The sequence below is a fragment of the Cheilinus undulatus genome, linkage group 21 (genome assembly GCF_018320785.1).
Source record: "Cheilinus undulatus linkage group 21, ASM1832078v1, whole genome shotgun sequence".
Taxonomy (NCBI): domain Eukaryota; kingdom Metazoa; phylum Chordata; class Actinopteri; order Labriformes; family Labridae; genus Cheilinus; species Cheilinus undulatus.
In genome coordinates, this window is record NC_054885.1 from 7729817 (window position 1) to 7749413 (window position 19597).

The window sequence follows — 19597 nt, forward strand, 5'->3', positions numbered from 1 at the left end:
GTTATTTGATTTTAAAATTATTGCATTACATAATCATGAGGGCCTGGAAGAGCAATAGAAAGTCTGTAACACTTTTACAAAACTTGAAGAAAATGTACATCAACTAACACTTTTACAATTGACAAAACAAATTACCATTTTACATAACAGATTTACAAAAGTGTACAATGAAAAAACTGTAGTCCGAAACACTAAGAAAACCTGGCACATATTTACAGAGTCTAATACAAAATCACAAACTCTGAAACACTTTAACAAAAATTTTACAAATAAAACGTATCTAAATCTAAAACTTTTGTCATGACAGTGTTTCAGACTTTGTACTTTTGTATCTGACTTTTTTCAGCTTTTGAAAAAGTGTTTCAGACTTTCCTATTTTCTAAAAGACTGATATTTTTAAAAAGTTCTGTGTTTCAGACTATGTTATATTAAATTGGACGCATTAAATTAGTTTCAGACTTTTTAAAGGCATTTCAGACTATGTAATATTGTATTGGACTTTGTAAAAATAATTTTCTAAAATATATATAAATATGTTTATCAAAAAGTTTTGGTTATGGCTATTTGCGTTTTCAGAGTGGTATTTTGGAAGATATAACATTTCAGCAGCATTATTAAGAAATAAAGCTGCTTTGTACATTAAAAGATAAAATACAGGTTATTCATTGTCACTTTTATCATTTAGTATGTTTTTTTTTTAAATTAACATTTTAATTTGGTAGTTGAAATATATATAAATCTATCAAGTCAACATAAAGTAGAATAAAACATAATGTTTGACTAACATTAAACTTACACAAAAGTATAAAAATAAAACGGGATAAAACATTATTGTCACATTCATCTATTTGTGTTTTCAATGTATAGATTAAATACTGACATGTACTGAAAACCTTTTCTTTTATCTTTTGTAAGCTGATGTTGTCCGGATGTGGGCGGGGCCTTGGTCACCTGACAGGACTACAGCTGGGTAAACATGGCGGCCGTGTATGGATGTGTAGATGTAACGGAGCTGTGTTAGCGGTTAATGCTATTTCTGCTTAAATATCGGTGTGTACCGGAGCGTTAAACACCGTGGAGATGAAGAGGACCGTTTCATGATGAAGAGGAGGAGACACGATGCTGTTTGTCTCTACAGCATGATCTGAGTCTGCGCAGAATGATCGCTGTGTTAACACAAACACCGATTTGTGTTTCTGTCGGAGGAGCTGCTCGTCTTTTTTTCTCACTTTAACAAACTGATGCTCGGTCAGGTCTCTCTTGCACAAGCACTGAGACTCCTAGACTGCTTTTAAAATGATTTTAAATCCAATTTAAATGATATGAAGGGTTTTAATGGATCCTGTCACATCTGTTTGACCTCACTAACAGACACAGCAGCATGATGGCCAGTGTGACTCATTGAATCATGTTTGATCTTTTCATGGATCCTCAGTGTGTCTGCTCTTTAACCTCTCTGAGCAGGCGGATGATCGGTCTGAATGAAGCTGCTGAACGCTCACAGCTACATCAGCACTAACTGAGCTGCACTGTGTGTGGGTTGGTGAAGTGTAGTATAGTAATGTGTTGCTCAGTGACTGGCTCATTAAGAGCTCAGTGACTGGCTCCCCTGACCTGGTGGCAATCACTAAAGACAATGTATTGTTGTGTTCTGTAGTTGTGTAGTTGTGCTCATGCCTGGCTCACTATGATTGGCTCTCCTGACTTGGTAGCGTTCACTAAAGACGATGAGTATGGACACACTAACCCTGACCCCTGGGCGGTCCCGGAGGAGTTCTCAGTCCCTCTCCATCCTCCGGCCGATGTTAACCCATGGGCTAAAACATCATATGCTAAATTCACCAAAGACTTCATCCTGATCTCTGAGTTCTCTGAGCAGGTGGGCCCGCAGCCACTCCTCACCATCCCCGATGACCCTAAAGTCTGCGGCTCCTTTGACCTGAACTACTTCTCCCTAAGGATCATGTCTGTGGACTATCAGGCGTCCTTCGTGGGGCATCCACCCGGCAGCGGTTACCCGAGGCTCAGCTTCGTGGAGGACTCACGGGTGGTGCTGGGTGACTCGAAGGAAGGGGCGTTTGCATATGTGCACCACCTCACTCTTTACGACCTGGAGGCGAGGGGCTTCGTGCGGCCGTTCTGTATGGCGTATGTGTCAGCTGATGAGAGGAAGATCATGCTGCAGTTTCAGGAGCTATCGCTTCGATTCTCGCAGGCGTCTGAGTGTCTAAAGGCTGGGAACCGGAGAGCCTTCGCCAAAGAGCTGCAGAGGAAGCTGAGGGACCTGGAGTAAGACCTGAAAACATTTAAACTAAACTAAACTTAATTAACCCTAGCCTAAACCCAACATTTTCATTAACCAAAACCTTAATCCAACATTTTAAACTATCCTCAACCCAAACCCAACCCCAACATTTCACCTGACCTTAACCCAAATCCAACATTTTCACTAACCTTGACCCAAACCCAACCTTTTTACATAACCATAACCATAACCTTTTTCCCTAATCTAAACCCAACATTTTCACTTACATTAAGCCAAGCCAAACATGTTCACTTACCATTACCCAGCATTCTACTCTTACCTTAACCCAGAATTTCTACTAAACCTATCCTAAACCAAACATTTTTGTTAATCCAAACCCAACATTCAGTAATCCTTACCTAACCCTAACCTAACAATTTTAAAAATTAAACCATAACCCAACATTTTTACCTTACCAAACCTAAAGCTAATATTTTTACTAATTAAAACATATTCCCAACAATTTGACCTAACCTCAACCCAAACCCAACATATTCCCTAACCCTAACCCAGATCCAACATTTTCAATAACCATAACCCAACATTTTTACTAACCCTAACATAACAACCTACCAAACCAAACCCTGGCCATTTTTATTAACCCTTACCTAACAACTTTCCAAACCAAACCTTAGCCCAACATTTGTATTAACCCTCACCTAACAGTTTTACCAAACTGAACCCTAACCAAACATTTTTACTAACCTTAACCTAACAGTTTTACCAACCCAAACCTTAACCTAACATTTCTAACCCTAACATAAAATTTTTACTAAACCAAACCTCAGCCCAACATTTTTGCAAACCCTTGCCTAACACTTTTACCAAACCAAACCAAAGCCCAATATTTTTACTAACCCAAACCTTAACCTAATATTTTTACTAATTAAAATCCCCAATTTTTTACCAAGCTAAAGTTAAAGCCAGCGTTTTTTCTAGTGCTAATCCAACCTTTTCATTAACTCTAACCAAAACCGTACATTTCTACTAACCCTAACCATGCACCTTTCATTATACTGTATTTATGTGTTCAAACTGGTTGTCACTTCCTTGTTTTTTCTTCCCACAGGTACACTCATTCAGTGCTGCAGAAGGAGGAAGGTCAGCAGAGGGAGGCTGGCCCTCAGACCATGTACTCGGCTCATGCTGTAGAGAAAGCCAATGAGCTGGCAAACGTGGAAAAGAGCATCTATGAACATCGAGACCTGCTGAGACAGATTAGCTCGTACCATATGCGTCCTCGCAGAGATCCCCACGCCGTCACCTGTCAAATGTGTCTAAATGAATGTCTGAGTGAGTGTGAACAGCTCTTAGAGAAATACGCCAAACTCGCCTCCCCCTTCACTCATGCAGACATGGGGGAGAGAGGGGGAATGGGGGAGGAGGAGCGAGGTCAGGGTAATGATGTCAGAGGTGAAAAAGAGGATGATGACGCAGTGAGACGACGGCCGTCCTACACACCACAGCTGATTAAAGCCAAGTCTGCAAAGTGTTTTGACAAACGCCTGAAGACCCTGCAGGAGCTGTGTGATGATGTTTTCTACGAGGCCACGGTGGGACTCCTGAAGGACACCGAGAGGAGTTTCAGGGGTGATCTATGTTACCTGCACACACGCCACCTAGACAGGGTACTACGCAGGAAACAGCAAGTTACCAACTTCCTGTTTGAAGAGGACCTGGGAGTGGATGATGAGAATGAGTATGGAGCCCTTAGACCGGTCTGTGCTGTGAACCATCATGTAGAAAACTGTATAAAGCTTAATCAGCTTCCTGTTATTCTTAGACCAGATCCTTCAGATACTGCAGACCCTTCAGACCTGGCCTCTGAGATGGTCCAGACTAAACAGAGCGAGCTCAGAGCTGCTGATTCGTCCCCCTCAGACCAGACTGCAGAGACTCAGGAGAGCTCAGAGGAGACCAAGGAAAGCTTTAGCAGCAGGACAGCAGAGACAAGTCAGGCAGACAGGAAACAGGATCTGGATTGTATGACTTCAGGCACTCCTGATTCTGACCCTGACCCTGAACATAACCTCGATCCTGATCCTGATCAGGAGAGAGAGAGCAGCAGTGAGGACATGGAGACAACTGCAGGGGAGGACGAGGGAGACAGTGGAGGAGACCAGACCCCAGAGTCTCTGCTGGAGGTTGAGTCTGAGTTAATGGTTGGCAGAGAGAATGAGTCTGAGGTTGGACCTGATGGGACGTGTGACATGGACTCAGACTTGTTGGTTCCTATAGAAACAGCATGCTGTTTGTCCCAGGATGGCTTCCTTTATGAGAATTCCACCCTTGAGGCGATGCCTCATCTTCACCAAAGCTCATCCCCTGAGTCTTGCGAAACCCTAGTGGTCAAACAGGAACCTCAGGCCCTCCTTCCACTCCAGGACCAGTATTCAGTTGGATCCCCAGGCTCAGGAAGTCCTGCAGCTGGACTAGAGCTTCCTGTCGGGGCTTATGGCGATTCAGTTTCCCGAACCTCAGTGGAGGAGGGGTCGGACTGTACTATGAGTGCTTCCACGGGGTCTGAGCGTGCTCCCTCCCCACTTGGGTACGGGGGTGTAGTGACCCTGCGTCAAAGGAAGAAGGCGGGTCAGGGGGCCTTGAGGTTTGTGCGACAGTACCCGTTTGCTATGCAGGCTTTGTGGTGTCTGCTGAGCGGCAGGACTCTGGTTGTGCTCGGGACAGATGAAGGAAGAGTCCGTAGACTGGTCTCAGCTCTGGCCCTGTTTGTCCCCGGTCCTGGAAAATGTGGAGAGAGGGTTCAGTCATGGCTGTCCGTACCCTTCACCCTGACAGACCTGCAGAGGTGGAAACTCATCGGACTGCAAAGGTATTTAACCTTTACATTTTTATTTTTAGCATTTAACAGAAACTTCAGTGCAGTGATGATATAAAAGATGCTGCTAGCGTAAATTTACTCAAACTGAGTCTGCACCAGTGTGGAGATTTTAATGAAGGTTTAGTCCTTCAGAGTTTGTTTCGCAGTTCACTCTGCTGTTACTCAGCTTCTCTGACTCAGTCCTCAGTGATTCACTCGCATTCAGCTGTTAAACCTCGACATGTCCTTGAACTTCAATTTTTATTCATCTGCCTTCTCTCTTACCACACACTGACCTCTTGAATCTCCTTAGTTTTACAATTTTTATTTTAATTTTCCATTTTCTTGAATGACTAAGGGAGAGTGCGTTCACATTTAACATTTTGTACTCCTTCAAGGTTAAATGTTTGAATTTATTGAGAAATTAAATGTGAGAAGAAGTCCTTAGTGAAACCGTACATATCAGACTGAGGATTTCCTTAATCTCTGAACCTCTCCTTACCTTCTACCATGTAAAGCTGGTATACACTGTGTGATTCCTAGTCATGGGGTCTGAATCTTTTATGATGCACAACCATCACGCTGGATTGGTGTGCTCAAACTATTAGGTCTAATGGTAATGCAAGATCTGAGTGCTCACACTGTACGAGTGAAGTCAGGATAGACTGAGTCAAATCTCAGGGGAGTTTCCTTTGAGTCTTACACATGGATGTTTAAGTCGTACCTACTGTTTTGTTTCCACACTTCATATACCAACAAACTGCGCCATAACCTTTCTCACCATACATGGGCATTATTGCCAGCAAACACAACTAGCAGCTAAATAATAAATATTCCTGCTGGAGGTCTGCTGGTAAGATTGTTTCCTAGGGATATAATGGTATCAAAATCTCATGGTATGATAGTACCTTGATAACAAGCCCAAGGTACATTTTTATTTGAAGATGAATTGCCATAGTTGTGCACTAGGCCTAAAAATCTACACCTGTACTTTGGCGCCAGTGTTTACTAACCTCGTAAAACCTTCTGAGTCCACCACTGACAACAGCTGTAGGTCTTTGCAGGTTTATTCGACGGCACTTTGTGATCCTGTTGAGTCCTCATGCTGCTGTGGACAAGTGGGTTTGTGAACGCTTCCTTAAGAGTCTTTTGGCCTGGATTTGCTCCTTGCATCTTTGCAAATCTTTTCAGGGTGATGATTTGTCAAGTTTTTCACTAATGTTACCCGTATTTCCAGTTGAGTGTGTCACCACAGTCCGGCAGTGTCTGCATATTGGTTTTTTGTCCATCACCTTTTCTCCTTCTCATTTCTTGACACCTGGAAACCAAAGTGCTTCCACACGCCAGATTTAAAAGTCGCTGGAGCCTCCACAATCTCTAAACTTTGCCATTCACTTCTCCCTCGCTGTAGCATCCACCTAACCTTGCAAAGCAGATGGATACACCCATTTCTGTGTTTCTCACTGGTGAATCCATCTTGCAAAGCTCCTGTCTTAACTGTTTCGGCCCGGTTAGAAAGTGACAGGGCCGATCAGCGATGAGGGGCAGTACTTTCGGGTGCGGCGGAGTCGTGATGTAAGCAAGTAGCAACAAGAGGCTGGTGCTAAAGTGCCAGTTTTATCAGAACTTGATGACATTTCTTTGTTAAAAGAAAAACAAAGAACAGCAGTGAGTTGTTTTCTTTTCAAAAATGGCAAAAGTCATGTACTGACATGTCACATGAAGACACACATCTTATTTTGGCCTTCCGTCACTGTTCTCAATAACACCAAAATCGAGATAGCTGTAGTCATATTTGCTCAGCTGGTTTCATCACTTGATGACGTGGACACACTTAAATGTTTATCCGTTGTTGCTAGCTGGACCTGCCTACCAAATGCTTCCTGAGCAAAGTGACCGATGCATGACGAGTGATAGATTTCCATCATATCTCACAATCATATCTGAGTTTTTATTGGTCCAAAGTTGACTTATGTGGGAGTCATTGGTGTAGTATGGTTGTTTTATGGTGCTGTAGTCCCTATGTGTATTTATTTGCTTTTTAATGCCATGGCATTACTTTAATAACTTATTTTAAACTATTTTGCGGACCCCCAAGCTCTGGCTCGCGGACCCCAGTTTGAGAACCATTGCTGTAAGCACCCAGGGGACCGAGGACACTAATTATTGAAGTATTGAAAGTATGTTTTTTCCATTCTTGCTTGACGAACTTCTTGAGTTGCTCAGTAGTGTGGTGTTTACATTGTAGTAGTTTGTGTTTTACATTATCACCATACATGTTCCATGGGTCTGGTCTGCATGTTGGCCAGTGAACATCCCAAGCATTTTGGAATTTGGCTTTGCAATTAGCATAGCTTGAATTCTGAATTTAAAAAATGACTTAAAATAGTTTAAGAATCAAGAGCAGCATGTAACAAACACACTTGGTATCAAAAAGGGAAAGGTTTATTTAAAATGCAGGCACAGGGGTGCAGATGGTCTAGCGGTTAGGTTGCGCCTGATTTGCAAAGGCTGCCAGGGTTCAGGTCTGGCCTGTGGCTTCTTTCCCACATGTCCTCCCTCACTCTCTAATCCTCGTTTCCAACTCCATCCACTTTCTCCTTTCTGATAAATGCATAAAAAAATACATCTAAAATGGAGGTAGAAACTTTTTTGCATTCCTCTGTTGTTGAATGTCAAACTGCTCTAGACTAAAGTACAATTTTGTGTTTTGACAGAGTGGTATCTCCGTTGGGTTCCAGCATGCTGAATTCACTATCTCGCTACAGCCGCTACATCTCCATCCTCGACGCTGACCAGAAGACTTTACGCTGCCCGCCATACAGTGGCCAACTCCTTGCCAACATAGCCACCCATCGCACCTACATCCGCCGGGGCTCCACCTACTTCCTTCACTTACAGAGCACGCTCTGTCGCCTCGCAGCCAAGGCCTTCCTGTTTACCTTCACCCACCACCTCCACCTTCCCGTCAGCTCCACAGAGACGCCTGAGGAGGTGGAGGCCCGCCGCCGCTGCTTCCTGCAGGATCAGCTGGGGCTGGGCGAGGAGGACAGCGAGATACTGCTCTACCTCAGCAAGCTCATCACGCAGCAGTACCTACAGCCTGCCACTGGGGGCAGCGCAGCAGCAGCCTGCTTTAGTTTTAAATACACCACCAGCGTTTTATACAAAATCTGACACACATTTAGACATCTTTGAACATTTAAAGAGCAAAGTGTGGCGATAATGAAGTTAAAAGGTCATTTTAGGTTAAATCTGAACTTTTTTCTTTCTTTTAAATCTCTGCCTTTCTGTCTTCTTCTCCAGTCTTGTTTTTCCCTTGATGGGAGGAAAAATGAGTCGGAGTGAGCTGTGAATGTCAGTGGATTACATGTGTCGACACTCACAAACACACATATAAGAGACAAACAGGGGAGCCTTTTTGTCCTTGGAGTTACTTGTGTGTTTTTCTCATTTATGGATAAATATGACCTGTTTATGGACAGGCTCTGCCTCCTCGAAACACACTTCATCTTCTAAAGCTCAATCCAACATGGCCGTCTGTCTGTTTCAAAGTGCTGTCAGATAATCGATTGAAATCACTGAGCAGTTTTTTAATATAATTTTTAGTTTTGTTTTTCATATATGCTGACATTTTCTGCCAGTTAGAACAGAGATTTAGTGAAACCTCATCAGACTGATTTTCTGTTACAGCTGATTTTTTAATGACATTTCCCTCTTTAAACTTCTAAAGGCCAAACATATGTGAGTTATCTCCTGTTCTTCTTAACTTGCTCGCACTTTCAGTATTTTGTTGTTGTTCATTCCTGCAGTAACATACGGTGCTTTCAAAAAAGTATTCAGACCCCCTTCAGTTTTTCAACAATATTGTTATGTTGCAGCCTGATGCTACAGTTGAAAAAAATCACTTTTATTCTCATTAATCTACACTTAGTACTCCATAATGACAAAGAATTTTAGAAGTTTTTGCAAATGTAATAAAAACAAAAAACTGAAGTATCCCATTGACATACCATTTGCAAAAACACTTGAAATGAAGCTCAGGTTCCTCCCATTTCTCTTGATCTTTGCTGAGATGTTTCTACCCCTTGACTGGAGTCCACCTGTGGTATATTATATTGACTGGACATGAATTGGAAAGGCACACTCCTCTCTATATAAGGCCTCACAGCTGCATACTAGAGCAAAACCCAAGCCATGAGGTCAAAGGAACTGCCTGCAGAGTTTAGAGGCAGGACTGTTGCAAGACCTGTGAGAGACTATAAAAAAATTCTGCTGCACTGAAGGTTCCCATGAGCACAGAGGCCTCCATAATTCTCCAGTGGAAGAGGTTTGGTACAACCAGTACCTGGTCACCCAGCCAAACTGAGCAATGGAAGGAGAAGTGCCTTAGTAATAGAGATGACAAAGAACCTGATGGTCACTGAGTTAGCTCCAGAGATCCGATGTGGAGATGGGACAAAGTGAAGGAAGGACGACCATGACTGCAGCCCTCCACTGAGCAGGACTTCCTGCAGAGTAGCTAGATGGAAGTCTCTCCTCAGTGCAAAACACAATTGAATTTGCAAAAAAACACCTGAAGGACTCTCAGGCAGTCAGAACATGATAATCTGGTCTGATGAAACCAAGATTGAAATGTTTGGCCTCAGTTCTAAACATGATGTCTGGACGAACCATCCAATACCATTCTAACAGTGAAGCATGGTGGTGGCAGCATCATGCTGTGGGGTGTTTTTTAGTAGCATGGTCTTGGAGATTGGTCAGGGTTGATGGAAAGCTGAATGGGCTGAAGTACAGACATGTCCTTGAAGAAGACCTGATCCACAGTCTTGGCTGAAGGTTCAGTGACCCCAAGCACACAGCCAAGATAACACAGGAGTGGCTTAGCAGCTCTGTGAATGTCCTAGAGGGGCCCAGCTAGAGCCCGGACTTGAACCCTATCGAACATCTCTGGAGAGACCTGAAAATGGCTGTCCACTGACAGTCCCCATTCAACCTGACTAAGCTTGAGAGGATTTGGAAAGAAGGATTTTCATAAATTTGTAAAAACCTCTCAAATTCTGTTTTCACTTTGTCATTATGGGGTACTGAGCGTAGATTAATGAGAATTAAAAAGAATTTAAACAACTGTAGCATCAGACTGCAACATAAAAAACAGAAAAAAGCGAATGAGGTCTGAATACTTCCTAAAAGCACTGTACGTGTTTCCAAATAGACTCAGCGTTTGATTTTAACAGACCTGATTGTTCAAACATTCCCAGAGGCTGCTTCAGGTTGTGTTGCATGAGAAAGTGTCTTTGTTGTGTGATTTAACGTCCACTTTTGTTGGTGTTGCATGTCCTGAAAACTAACAATCACTCCATGTTGGGCCAAATTCAGTCACATATGAAGTACTGAGAGTGTTTTAAGGGTGGAACTCACTGCAAAGAGATGCATTCTAAGCTATTTAACCCTGATGTGTTCAATATGACTATTGTGTCACATCTGTGTGTGTTACTGCTGTATGAGTGTTGTGTTAGCATGAGAATGTCTCGTGTCAGAGTTGGTCAGTGTTTTTTAAATCTTTGATGTGGATGATAGACTGTTTGGTGAGATGTTGCTGAGGTTGTGTCGCTTATGCTGGCCACACACTAGATGATTTTTAAATCTGAACTGATTTCAACATCATGGGAGGCCGCAGACATGAGGACAGTTTCAGACGATTTTTAGCATTATGACGACCTAGCGAAAAAAATTAGCCCCCTGGGGGATTCTGGAGCTGTGCGGGATATTACATTGGCTCATCCTGCTGATGTCTGCCCTATATCCTGGTACAAAGAGTCCTGTGAAATGTGGTGGCTCCAACTCTGACTTCTTCTGAGTTGATTCTTGGACGAGGCGGGGTTGCGTTTTAGCCCCCACGCTCTTCAGTACCTGTATGGACTGGGAAACGGGGCGGGTATAGGGGTATATGTGAAGTGTCATTTGGTGATGCCCATATCTGGACTTTGCTGATGATGCTGGGATCCTTGCAGGGACTGTAGATCCTTGCGGGGGCTTCTAACTTGCTGGTGTAAGTGTGGAGAATGCATGTCTCCTGGGCAAAAAAACAAAGAGGGATGCCTTGGATGATGCCATCGAATCTGCATCAATGAACAGTGAGCACATGGAAGCTGTGGCGCAGTTCACCTTCCCTTGCAGCGTAATCCACTGATCCACTCCTGGTATCTTGAACGTCAGAGTCTTTCGGTCCTTGGCCCTCCAGGTCTTACTGTACCCTTGTGAAGCATGGATGCTGACTGATGGCCAAAGGCACCGATTAAATTCCTTTGTGATGACTTCTCTTTGGTATTGTTAGCAAGACCGCTGTCTAATGCTGACTAAGAAATGGCGCCTACATTTACGCCACTTTCAGCCAGTTGCGAGGAGTCTGTTTAAGCCAAAAATGCCAGGGCCAAATTTTCTTCCCAGTCCAGCCCTGGCTGCAAAGATATGCATCATCAGGTTGGTGACGCCACCTTGTCAGCTACACCTTTGGAGGTATTCCATCGTAGGCTGCCAGGCCTCAAATCATAAATAAAACACATTTGATAGTTTTGATTCATCATCAAGGAGGCTCTGACTCAGTCTGGGGGAGTGAAATAATCATATCAACACCTCAGACTTGAGGATTATTTGGACCAGTGGTTCTAAAATGATGTGGCAAGGCGAGGCAAGTCTTTGTGTGTTGTGGGAAATAGTACAACTACATTATAACAAGAGTATACAACAAATTAAGCTACTGTAACACATTTTAAAAAGGCTATTTTGTATAGATAAGGTGTGCCTTTAGGTTTTAGCTTGATCTTAGGTGTTCCTTGACTAATTTGGGCCTTGTCCACAAGAAGACGAAAATGATATATTTCCGTTTCATTTTAAAAACATTTTCTGTAAACGGGATCGTTTCAGGAAATGTCCACGTAAGCATGGAACCACTGAAAACGTTGTAGTAAGAGGCGCTGTAACGCTGCCATGGAAATGCACCAAAAAGAGAGAAGAAGATTACGGAGCATGCGTATGAAGCAGCTGTTTTCCATGACCATTTGTTGTTCATGGTGGTGGTAAACAAACATCAGATTTTGCTGTAAAAGCCAAAATAAGCTCAGTAGCTTCAGCAGCACGAACACAGCCCTGTAATCCGCCATTGTTGTTTTGGTTTGACCCACACATGCGACGTAAGTGGGCTATGCTTTGTATGACGTAATCGTTTCAGGAAAGATGTGGTTGGCCGTCCACACGGAGACGAAACAGTAGGTGTATACAGATTTTTCCACTCTGGGACCCAGTTAAAAAGTGGCATTTACAGCCTCCCAAAACGCCGGTTTCCATGTGGATGAAACACAGATATGACAAAATACTTCTGCGTGTGCTCCTGATTTAGTCTCTGTGTGGACGGGGCTTTGGGCTGACTCGTACAAATAAGTCATGACTAGCCTCAAATCTGATCACTTCACTCTAAGGAGGGAGGGGAGGGCCAATCAGGCCTAAAATCGGGCTTAAAATCATCTCATGTGTGGCCAGGCTAAGGCTGTGTTGTGTTTGTAGAGATTTTACTATTGGAAAAAAATGTACTTCCTGTGCCATCAAAGTAAAACTCTAAACTGTTCTCTTAATTTGAAATGTTGCCTTTAATTTATTTATTCCTCAGCATTCTTTCTGAATGTGTTTGGTTAACAAAATCCAATTGTCTGTATTTATTACTTTGATGCTAAACTTTGATTATGATCCTTTTTCGTAGATAAACAGATTTGGAAATCTTTGATTTTATGTTCTGTCGATGACACTGAGAGTGTTGAAGTATTTTCGATCTGACATTTCCAACACTGACATAGTTTCAGTGGTTGAGCTTTTATTTTCTATCGCGGATGGTAACGTGACTGCATGGTCAGACTTTTATTGTGAAAGGTAAAACATTGTGCCTATTGTGTTTTTTCCACGAGCTTGTTTATATTTTTTACTGCTTGAAGAAAGTTTTTTTGATGTTACAGAAACTTTTCTAAATTTTCCCCAACGCAAAAAGATGAATGTAGTCTGAAAAGCCATAAAACAGAGCTAACATGTCACAGTGTGCATTTGTGCTAACATTTGGTCACACATCGAGCTAACACGTTGTGCTAGTGTACTGTCACACAGCGTGCTAACACGGCCACAGTATTGTTGTGTTGCCATATCATTTCTGCCTTTTGTACATCACCAAGAGGGGGCGCTGTGCTCTGTACGACGGCCTTGTTGATTTGAATAAAGCACGTTGTGAATGTCCTGAGTCTGTTTGGTTATGTTGATCATATTTAATCATTAATCACTCTAATTTCTAGCATGGGGTTAATGCTGGATTCAGGTTTAAGAAACTGGAGCAGACAGAGCGATGCTACATGTAGCTCAGCTTTAAACATCAGTACAGACTCAAGTGTGAGTATGAGAGGGAGTGTATGTTTCAGCAGTGACATTTGTGTTAGTGTATACAGTGTCATGAATAATAAATGCTTCTCTGTAAAATCCTTTAATCAGCCATCAGCCATTTTCAGACACAGAGTAACTGAAGAACAACGAGAGAATGAAATTAAAGCACCTAGTTTTACTTAATTTTTTTTCTAATAAACCATAATAACACTGTAGCCTCCTAAGACCCTGTATGCACATGTGAGGAAATCACCATTTTGGTTCTTCTTCGGCACAGTAAAAATTCCTGCTATTAGACTTTTTTAAACAATTGTCTCAACAGCCAGTGAGGTTGAAGTAATTTGCATGATTTGTTTGGAGAATTTGCGATGAAATTTTCATGTAAATTTCAGGAAATTTGTTTGGAAATTTTCAAGTATTTTCATGAAAATTTGGAGGGTATGTTTGTATCTCTGAGTTTCAATTTGGGAAATTTTGCTTTGAATTTTTTTTTTTGGCACTTTCGCTGGAATTTAGGAAATACTTAGGGAAATTTATTTGGAAAATTTTAGGTGTTTTCATGGAAATTTAAAGATTTTTTGTAAAATTGGGGGAATTGGATGGAGGGGTTGTTCTCTGAAGTTTACAAGAATTTCACAGAAGTTTTCAGGGAACTTGGGGAATGTATTTGTAAATTTTGGGTCAGTTTGCTTAAATGTATCAGGGATTTTCATGGAATTTTTTGGGAAGAAAACTTATTGTAATGTTTCAGCTTTATGACGAAGTTTCACTGCAACATTTAGAGGGTTCTTTCAATGGGATATTTCAAAAATGTGCTCAAGAATGTTCACAGAAATTTAATGGATTTTTTTACAGTTGGGAAATTTTGATTGAAAGTTTTATAAGTATATTCATGGAATTTTTATGGATTATTTTTATCTTTTAGAAAGTCAAAGTTTTTGGGAAATTTTTCTTTGAATTTCTTTTAGGCACTTTCGCTGGCATTCATAAAATGCGTGAGGGAATTTGGAAAATTTTAGGCATTTCATGGAAATTTGGGAAATTGGATTGTGGTGTCCTTTCAAGTTTTCAAAAATTTTCATGGACATTTCAGGGAATTTTTCTGAAAGTTTAGGGAATGTATTTGGGGGAAATTGATAAGAAACCAATAAGATATTCCTTTATTGGTCCCACAAGGGGAGATTTCAAAATCAGTAGTAATAAACTGAATTTTGCTTTAACTCTTTCAGGAATTAACATGGAATTTTTGGGGACATTTTTATTTGAATGTTTTGGCTTGATGATGAAATTTCACCATTACATTTGGGTAATATTTTGAAATTTTGGGGTCCTTTCAATGGGATACTTTAAAAATATGTACAAGAATGTTCACTAACATTTCCTGACATTTGGGAAATTTTGATAATAAGATTTTAAGTATTTTCATGGAAATTTGGGGATATATTTTTACCTTTTGGAGTCATTCTAAACTTTGGGGATTTGGGAAATGGGATTGGGGTGTCTTGAATTTTTCAAGATTTTTATGAAAAATTCAAGGAATTTTTCTGGGAGTTTAGGGAATTTATTTATAATTTTAATACACTTTAGGTGAAATTTGCTCAATATTTTTCAGGAATTAACATGGAATTTTGAGGGGAAATTTTTATTGGATAGTTTCAGTTTTATGCTGAAGTTTCATCCAAATGTTTGGGGAATATTTAAAGAAATGTTTGGGTACTTTAACTTATTTAATATTTTGTGGGTCCGTAGATAGCCCAGATACCTAAATAAACATGCAAAATTACTAAGAAGTGGATTTTTCTTCATAGGGTTTAAAAAAGATAAAACATTGTAATCAAACTATACAAAAAGTGAGACAAGACATAGATCACAAATGTTTTATTCAAAATCAAACTACAAGAAAAACAATGAACAAGCTCAAATGTTAAACAGAAGTCACGTTTCTCACAGCCCTTTGAATATGAAGACATCAGAATTTAAAATGAGGCAAGTTTAATAAAGGCCTGCTGATCAGAGGCTAGTCTACATTAACACAATAGAAAACAAAATTTAAACAATGATAAGAAATAAAAAAAATGGCCCCTCTCTGTAAATCTTGCTGTGGTTAACGTTAACTACTGTCCAAGCTCCGGGGAAGATCAGCTGACGATGAGGAGGATCAAGATCAATCTGTTTTCTTTTCAGCTTGTTTGTCTGTGATGACTGAAGTAAGACAGAGCAGCTGGGATGTTTTTAGAGAAGACGGATGTGAAAGGTAGAGCTGAGCAGGAGTTAACCAGAGCATCCTCTGCAGCCGCAGTGAGTGCATTCAATGATCCGACCCTGCAGACAAAAACAGCAGGGGTAATGAAGCTATGTGTGCAATAATCTTCATGGAAGTTTGCAGGTTTGACAGGTCCTTTTATCTAAATAATAGAGAAGTCACAGGGAATCTTCCAGCTGAGAAATTTGTAAATTAATATTTATCTTTTCCCCCTTCTAATCATACTAAACCAACATGATAATGTCAACAAGTCATAATAAATCACCATAGAATAAAGACATCCAGTCTATCATGAGGATCAATCTTCAGAGTTTTACTGCTAAGACTAAAGAAAAGTTATACAACCTAAAAAAAACAAAAAGGTCAACTGTGTGTGCATGTTTGACTGTTTTTGTGAAACTGTGGTTTCTGGAGTTTCTACAAGTCTTTAAAGTGATGTGAATTAACACACCAGACAGGGACTCTAACATCACACCATTACAGAGTCAATATGAATGTCTTCAGCCATAATTATGGCAGACATTCGTTACAGCAATGCTGCAGAAATTCACTGCATTCCACTGAGACAGATTTATGTTAAAGACATGCATGAAGACACTTACTTCTTTTTTCATAAAGTATATTTAGAAAGTGTAACATCAGCTTTCAGTACACTGAATACCATCTCAGAACGAGTTTATTGACTCATTTTTATTATTATTGTTTTAAAGATGTATTTTCAGAATCAGTGTTTCAGACTTACGACTTCCAGCTTGCTCTTGGGGACTCTGCAGATGCAGTTCGTTCCAAAGTTTGTGTCTCGTGTTTGAATACAGCGCAGGCAGCAGAGGTTCTCGTAGCCCTGCTTCTTCCACTTTGCTATCAGGTTTTTATCTGCATATCCCTCCTTTATACAGTACTCATACAGCTCTGTGAGAAAACACAAACATACAGAAAACATACAGAAAACACACATGAAAGATGACATAATTAAGTTAAAGCTTTATGAAGGTAATTACTATTTTATGATTTTTTGTCACTTTAATTTTGTTAAAGTGTCTTTTAAGGACTTAAGTTTTTGGTGCATATTTAAGATTTTTATTTTGGGCATTTTTGTGCCTTTATTAGATAGAGGAGGACAGTGGAGAGAGTCGGAAACAGGGTCAAGAGTGGGGGAGAGGCATGCGGTAAAGGGCCTCAGGCTGGATTCGAACCTGTGCCGGCCGCGTACATGGGGAGCACCTTTAACCACTTGGTCACCTGCTCCCCTTGGTGCGTATTTAAACATCAGTATCAGCTAGAATGAATGTCTACATGTTGAAATATCAGATATCGGGGAAAAAAAACCCAATATCATGCATCCCTAGAAGTTAGACTTTCATTTGTTTGCCCATTCTTCAAGAAGAGTTGGTCATCTTGTAATCAGAAGATTGTGTGTTCGATCTCCAGCTCCTGCAGTCGCATGTCGATGTGTGCTTGGGCAAGACGCTTAACCCCAATTATGGATACATATGAATGGGATTAGTGTATACTGATAATACTCAGAGATAATCCATAACAATCACTGCCATCACTGTGTGTGAATGTGGAGTAAATGGTGTGAAAGGGTATGAATGGGTAGCTGCAACCTGCAGTATAAAAAAGTTAGACGACTAGAAAGGCGCTATAGAAGTTCAAGTCCATTTACCATTACATCATGAAAACAAAAGAACAATATGGGGAAAGGTGATTGCAAAGTGCTAATCAGGGGATGGATAAAAGAAAATTTCAAGGCCAATACATCCCTTAGAGTTCATCAGCAACTAATGAAGTAATGTGGCACATGTAAATCTGCCCAGATTAGGCCGTCCTCACAAACTGAGTGAGCGTGCAAGAAGGAGACTAGTGAGAGTGGCCACCAAGACACCGATGACTACTCTGAAGGAGTTCCAAGCTTCAGCAGCTGAGATAGGAGAGATTTTGCAGACAACAACTGTTTACTGGGTTTGTCACCAGTCAAAGCTTTATGGGAGAGTGGCCAAAAGAGAAAAAAAAAAAAAACTCATGTTAAAACCTGGACTAGAGTTCAGCAAAAGACATGTGGGAGACTCCATGGTCAAGTGGAAGAAAGTTCTTTGCTCTGGTGAGACCAAAATGGTGCTTTCTGACGCCAAACACTGACATCACCACAAACACACCATCCCCACTGTGAAGCACGGTGGTGGCAGCATCATGCTGTGGGGATGCTTTTCAGCAGCTTGCCCTGGAATGCTTCTAGAGGGAACTATGACTTGGCAGAAGATTTATAATACAGGAAGACAATGACCTGCACCTTACAGTAAAAGCTACACAAAAATGGTTTAAAAACAACAAGGGAAATGTTCTGGAGTGGCCGAGTCAAAGCCCAGACCTCAATCAAATAGGGAATTTGTGGCTGGACTTAAAAGGGCTGTCCATGCCTGATAGATCTTGAGCAGTTTTGCTTAATGGGGTAAAATGAAATTGCAGTGTCCAGATATGCAAGCTTGATTGAAAACTGTCCATACAGACTCAGTGCTGGGGTTGCAGCCGAAGGTGCTGCTGCTAAAAAAGGACTTAAAGGGGGTAAATATTTCTCCAGTCACTTATTACATGACTTATCTTTATTTAATCTATATCCCTTTGTTGAAATCTTTCTTTCACTTCTACATTAAGTATCTTTTAGTTTTTTATTGTTTAAAAAACAAACCAAATGATATTGACTGATTTATAAAATCAATAAAAGAGTGAAACATCCAAGGGGATGAATACTTTCTATAGGCAATGCAAACAACAGTTTTGAATCACCTAAAAAGAATAAAAAGTGTGTACCTCTGCTGATGGCTTTTCTCTTGTAGAACAGATCAAAAATGTATCGACTCCTCTGATGATGAAGTCTGAAAATCGGCCAGAGAGACTCAACCTTCCTCTTTCCTTCATGAGGCTCTGTCTCAGCTGAAAAACACAGAAATCAACAAAATGCAGTAAATTCAGGCAAGAGAGCACACATAAGTCAACAAAGATACACTTAAATCAGGAAAAGCACACAGAAACAATCAAAAAATACCAGTACGTCCACACAAAAACAAATAAAAACACTAGAAATAAGTGGAAAACAAAGAAAAGCCAACACAGATTAAGGATTAATACAAGAAAGACAGAAAATATACACAGTGCTACAGTATTGCTTCGTGTTCTTGCTATTGTATAGTTATCTTTATTTCTCCAGTTTCAATGGTTTAGCTCAATATCAACAAAAACAACGAAATAATAAAATAAAATCTGTTTTGTGTCTAACCTTCTCTCATTTTCTGATCCAGCTCGTCTAACGTCGGCTCGATGAGCTCCCAGCCGTCTGGAGGAGGCTTCCTGCTGCGCTTCACTTTAGGCATCTTCAACCTACAATATATAAATACTTAAAAACTTAAATACTCGAGAAAAATATGGATATTAACTACGAAAAATTAAACTAAAACAACAGCTGCTTTCCTGACGATGTATTCTATCCGTTTGAGGCGCGAGAGTTTGACGTCACCAACGATGGTCCATCTGCTCTTCTTGGCTCCAGATGACGTCAACACCCAAAATAAACATACTTAATCATTTCGGTTTTAACAACTTTATAAATGTCAGTTTAGACTGAAACTGTCCAAACTTTAAATCTGACCTCTATTTATCTCAGTATAAAGATGTTTGGTGATGTCATATCAAAATAAAACTCTTTCAGTAGGTTCTGTCTTATTGCATCACTCTAGCACATCGGCAATCTGCCTCAAAATTAATAAAATAATTTTACTAATTTGACTTTATAAAACTC

The 19597-nt window shown here is 40.7% G+C and overlaps 2 protein-coding genes across 3 annotated transcripts; one reads left to right on the top strand and one right to left on the bottom strand.

The window, feature by feature from the left end:
• Positions 1-975: 975 nt before the first annotated feature.
• Positions 976-9040, top strand: smcr8a (Smith-Magenis syndrome chromosome region, candidate 8a). Of its 2 annotated transcripts, XM_041816796.1 has the most exons (4): positions 976-2289; positions 3375-4004; positions 4089-5135; positions 7841-9040. In XM_041816796.1, the coding sequence occupies exons 1-4, from the start codon at positions 1688-1690 to the stop codon at positions 8298-8300; spliced, it is 2739 nt and encodes a 912-aa protein (XP_041672730.1). In that variant the 5' UTR covers positions 976-1687; the 3' UTR covers positions 8301-9040. The 2 variants fall into 2 exon arrangements, with proteins under 2 accessions (XP_041672730.1, XP_041672729.1); XM_041816795.1 differs by having other exon boundaries at positions 3375-5135.
• A 6364-nt stretch (positions 9041-15404) lies between these two features.
• Positions 15405-19341, bottom strand: bud31 (BUD31 homolog). The gene is made up of 4 exons (XM_041777805.1): positions 19079-19341; positions 18613-18735; positions 16547-16713; positions 15405-15863 (listed from the first exon to the last, which is right to left on the bottom strand). Exons 1-4 carry the CDS (start codon positions 19170-19172, stop codon positions 15813-15815), a joined length of 435 nt encoding a protein of 144 aa, XP_041633739.1. The 5' UTR covers positions 19173-19341; the 3' UTR covers positions 15405-15812.
• Between the last annotated feature and the right edge of the window lie 256 nt (positions 19342-19597).

What these genes read in the sequence shown, in the direction of transcription:
- smcr8a (XM_041816795.1), top strand. Translation starts at nt 1,688, where the DNA reads ATGATTGGCTCTCCTGACTTGGTAGCGTTCACTAAAGACGATGAGTAT. An exon ending in AGGAAGCTGAGGGACCTGGA is followed by an intron (nt 2,290 to 3,374) that starts GTAAGACCTGAA and finishes TTCTTCCCACAG; the next exon opens with GTACACTCATTCAGTGCTGC. An exon ending in AAACTCATCGGACTGCAAAG is followed by an intron (nt 5,136 to 7,840) that starts GTATTTAACCTT and finishes GTGTTTTGACAG; the next exon opens with AGTGGTATCTCCGTTGGGTT.
- bud31 (XM_041777805.1), bottom strand. Translation starts at nt 19,172, where the DNA reads ATGCCTAAAGTGAAGCGCAGCAGGAAGCCTCCTCCAGACGGCTGGGAG. An exon ending in GGATCAGAAAATGAGAGAAG is followed by an intron (nt 18,736 to 19,078) that starts GTTAGACACAAA and finishes TGTGTTTTTCAG; the next exon opens with CTGAGACAGAGCCTCATGAA. An exon ending in CCAAGAGCAAGCTGGAAGTC is followed by an intron (nt 15,864 to 16,546) that starts GTAAGTCTGAAA and finishes TTTTGTCTGCAG; the next exon opens with GGTCGGATCATTGAATGCAC.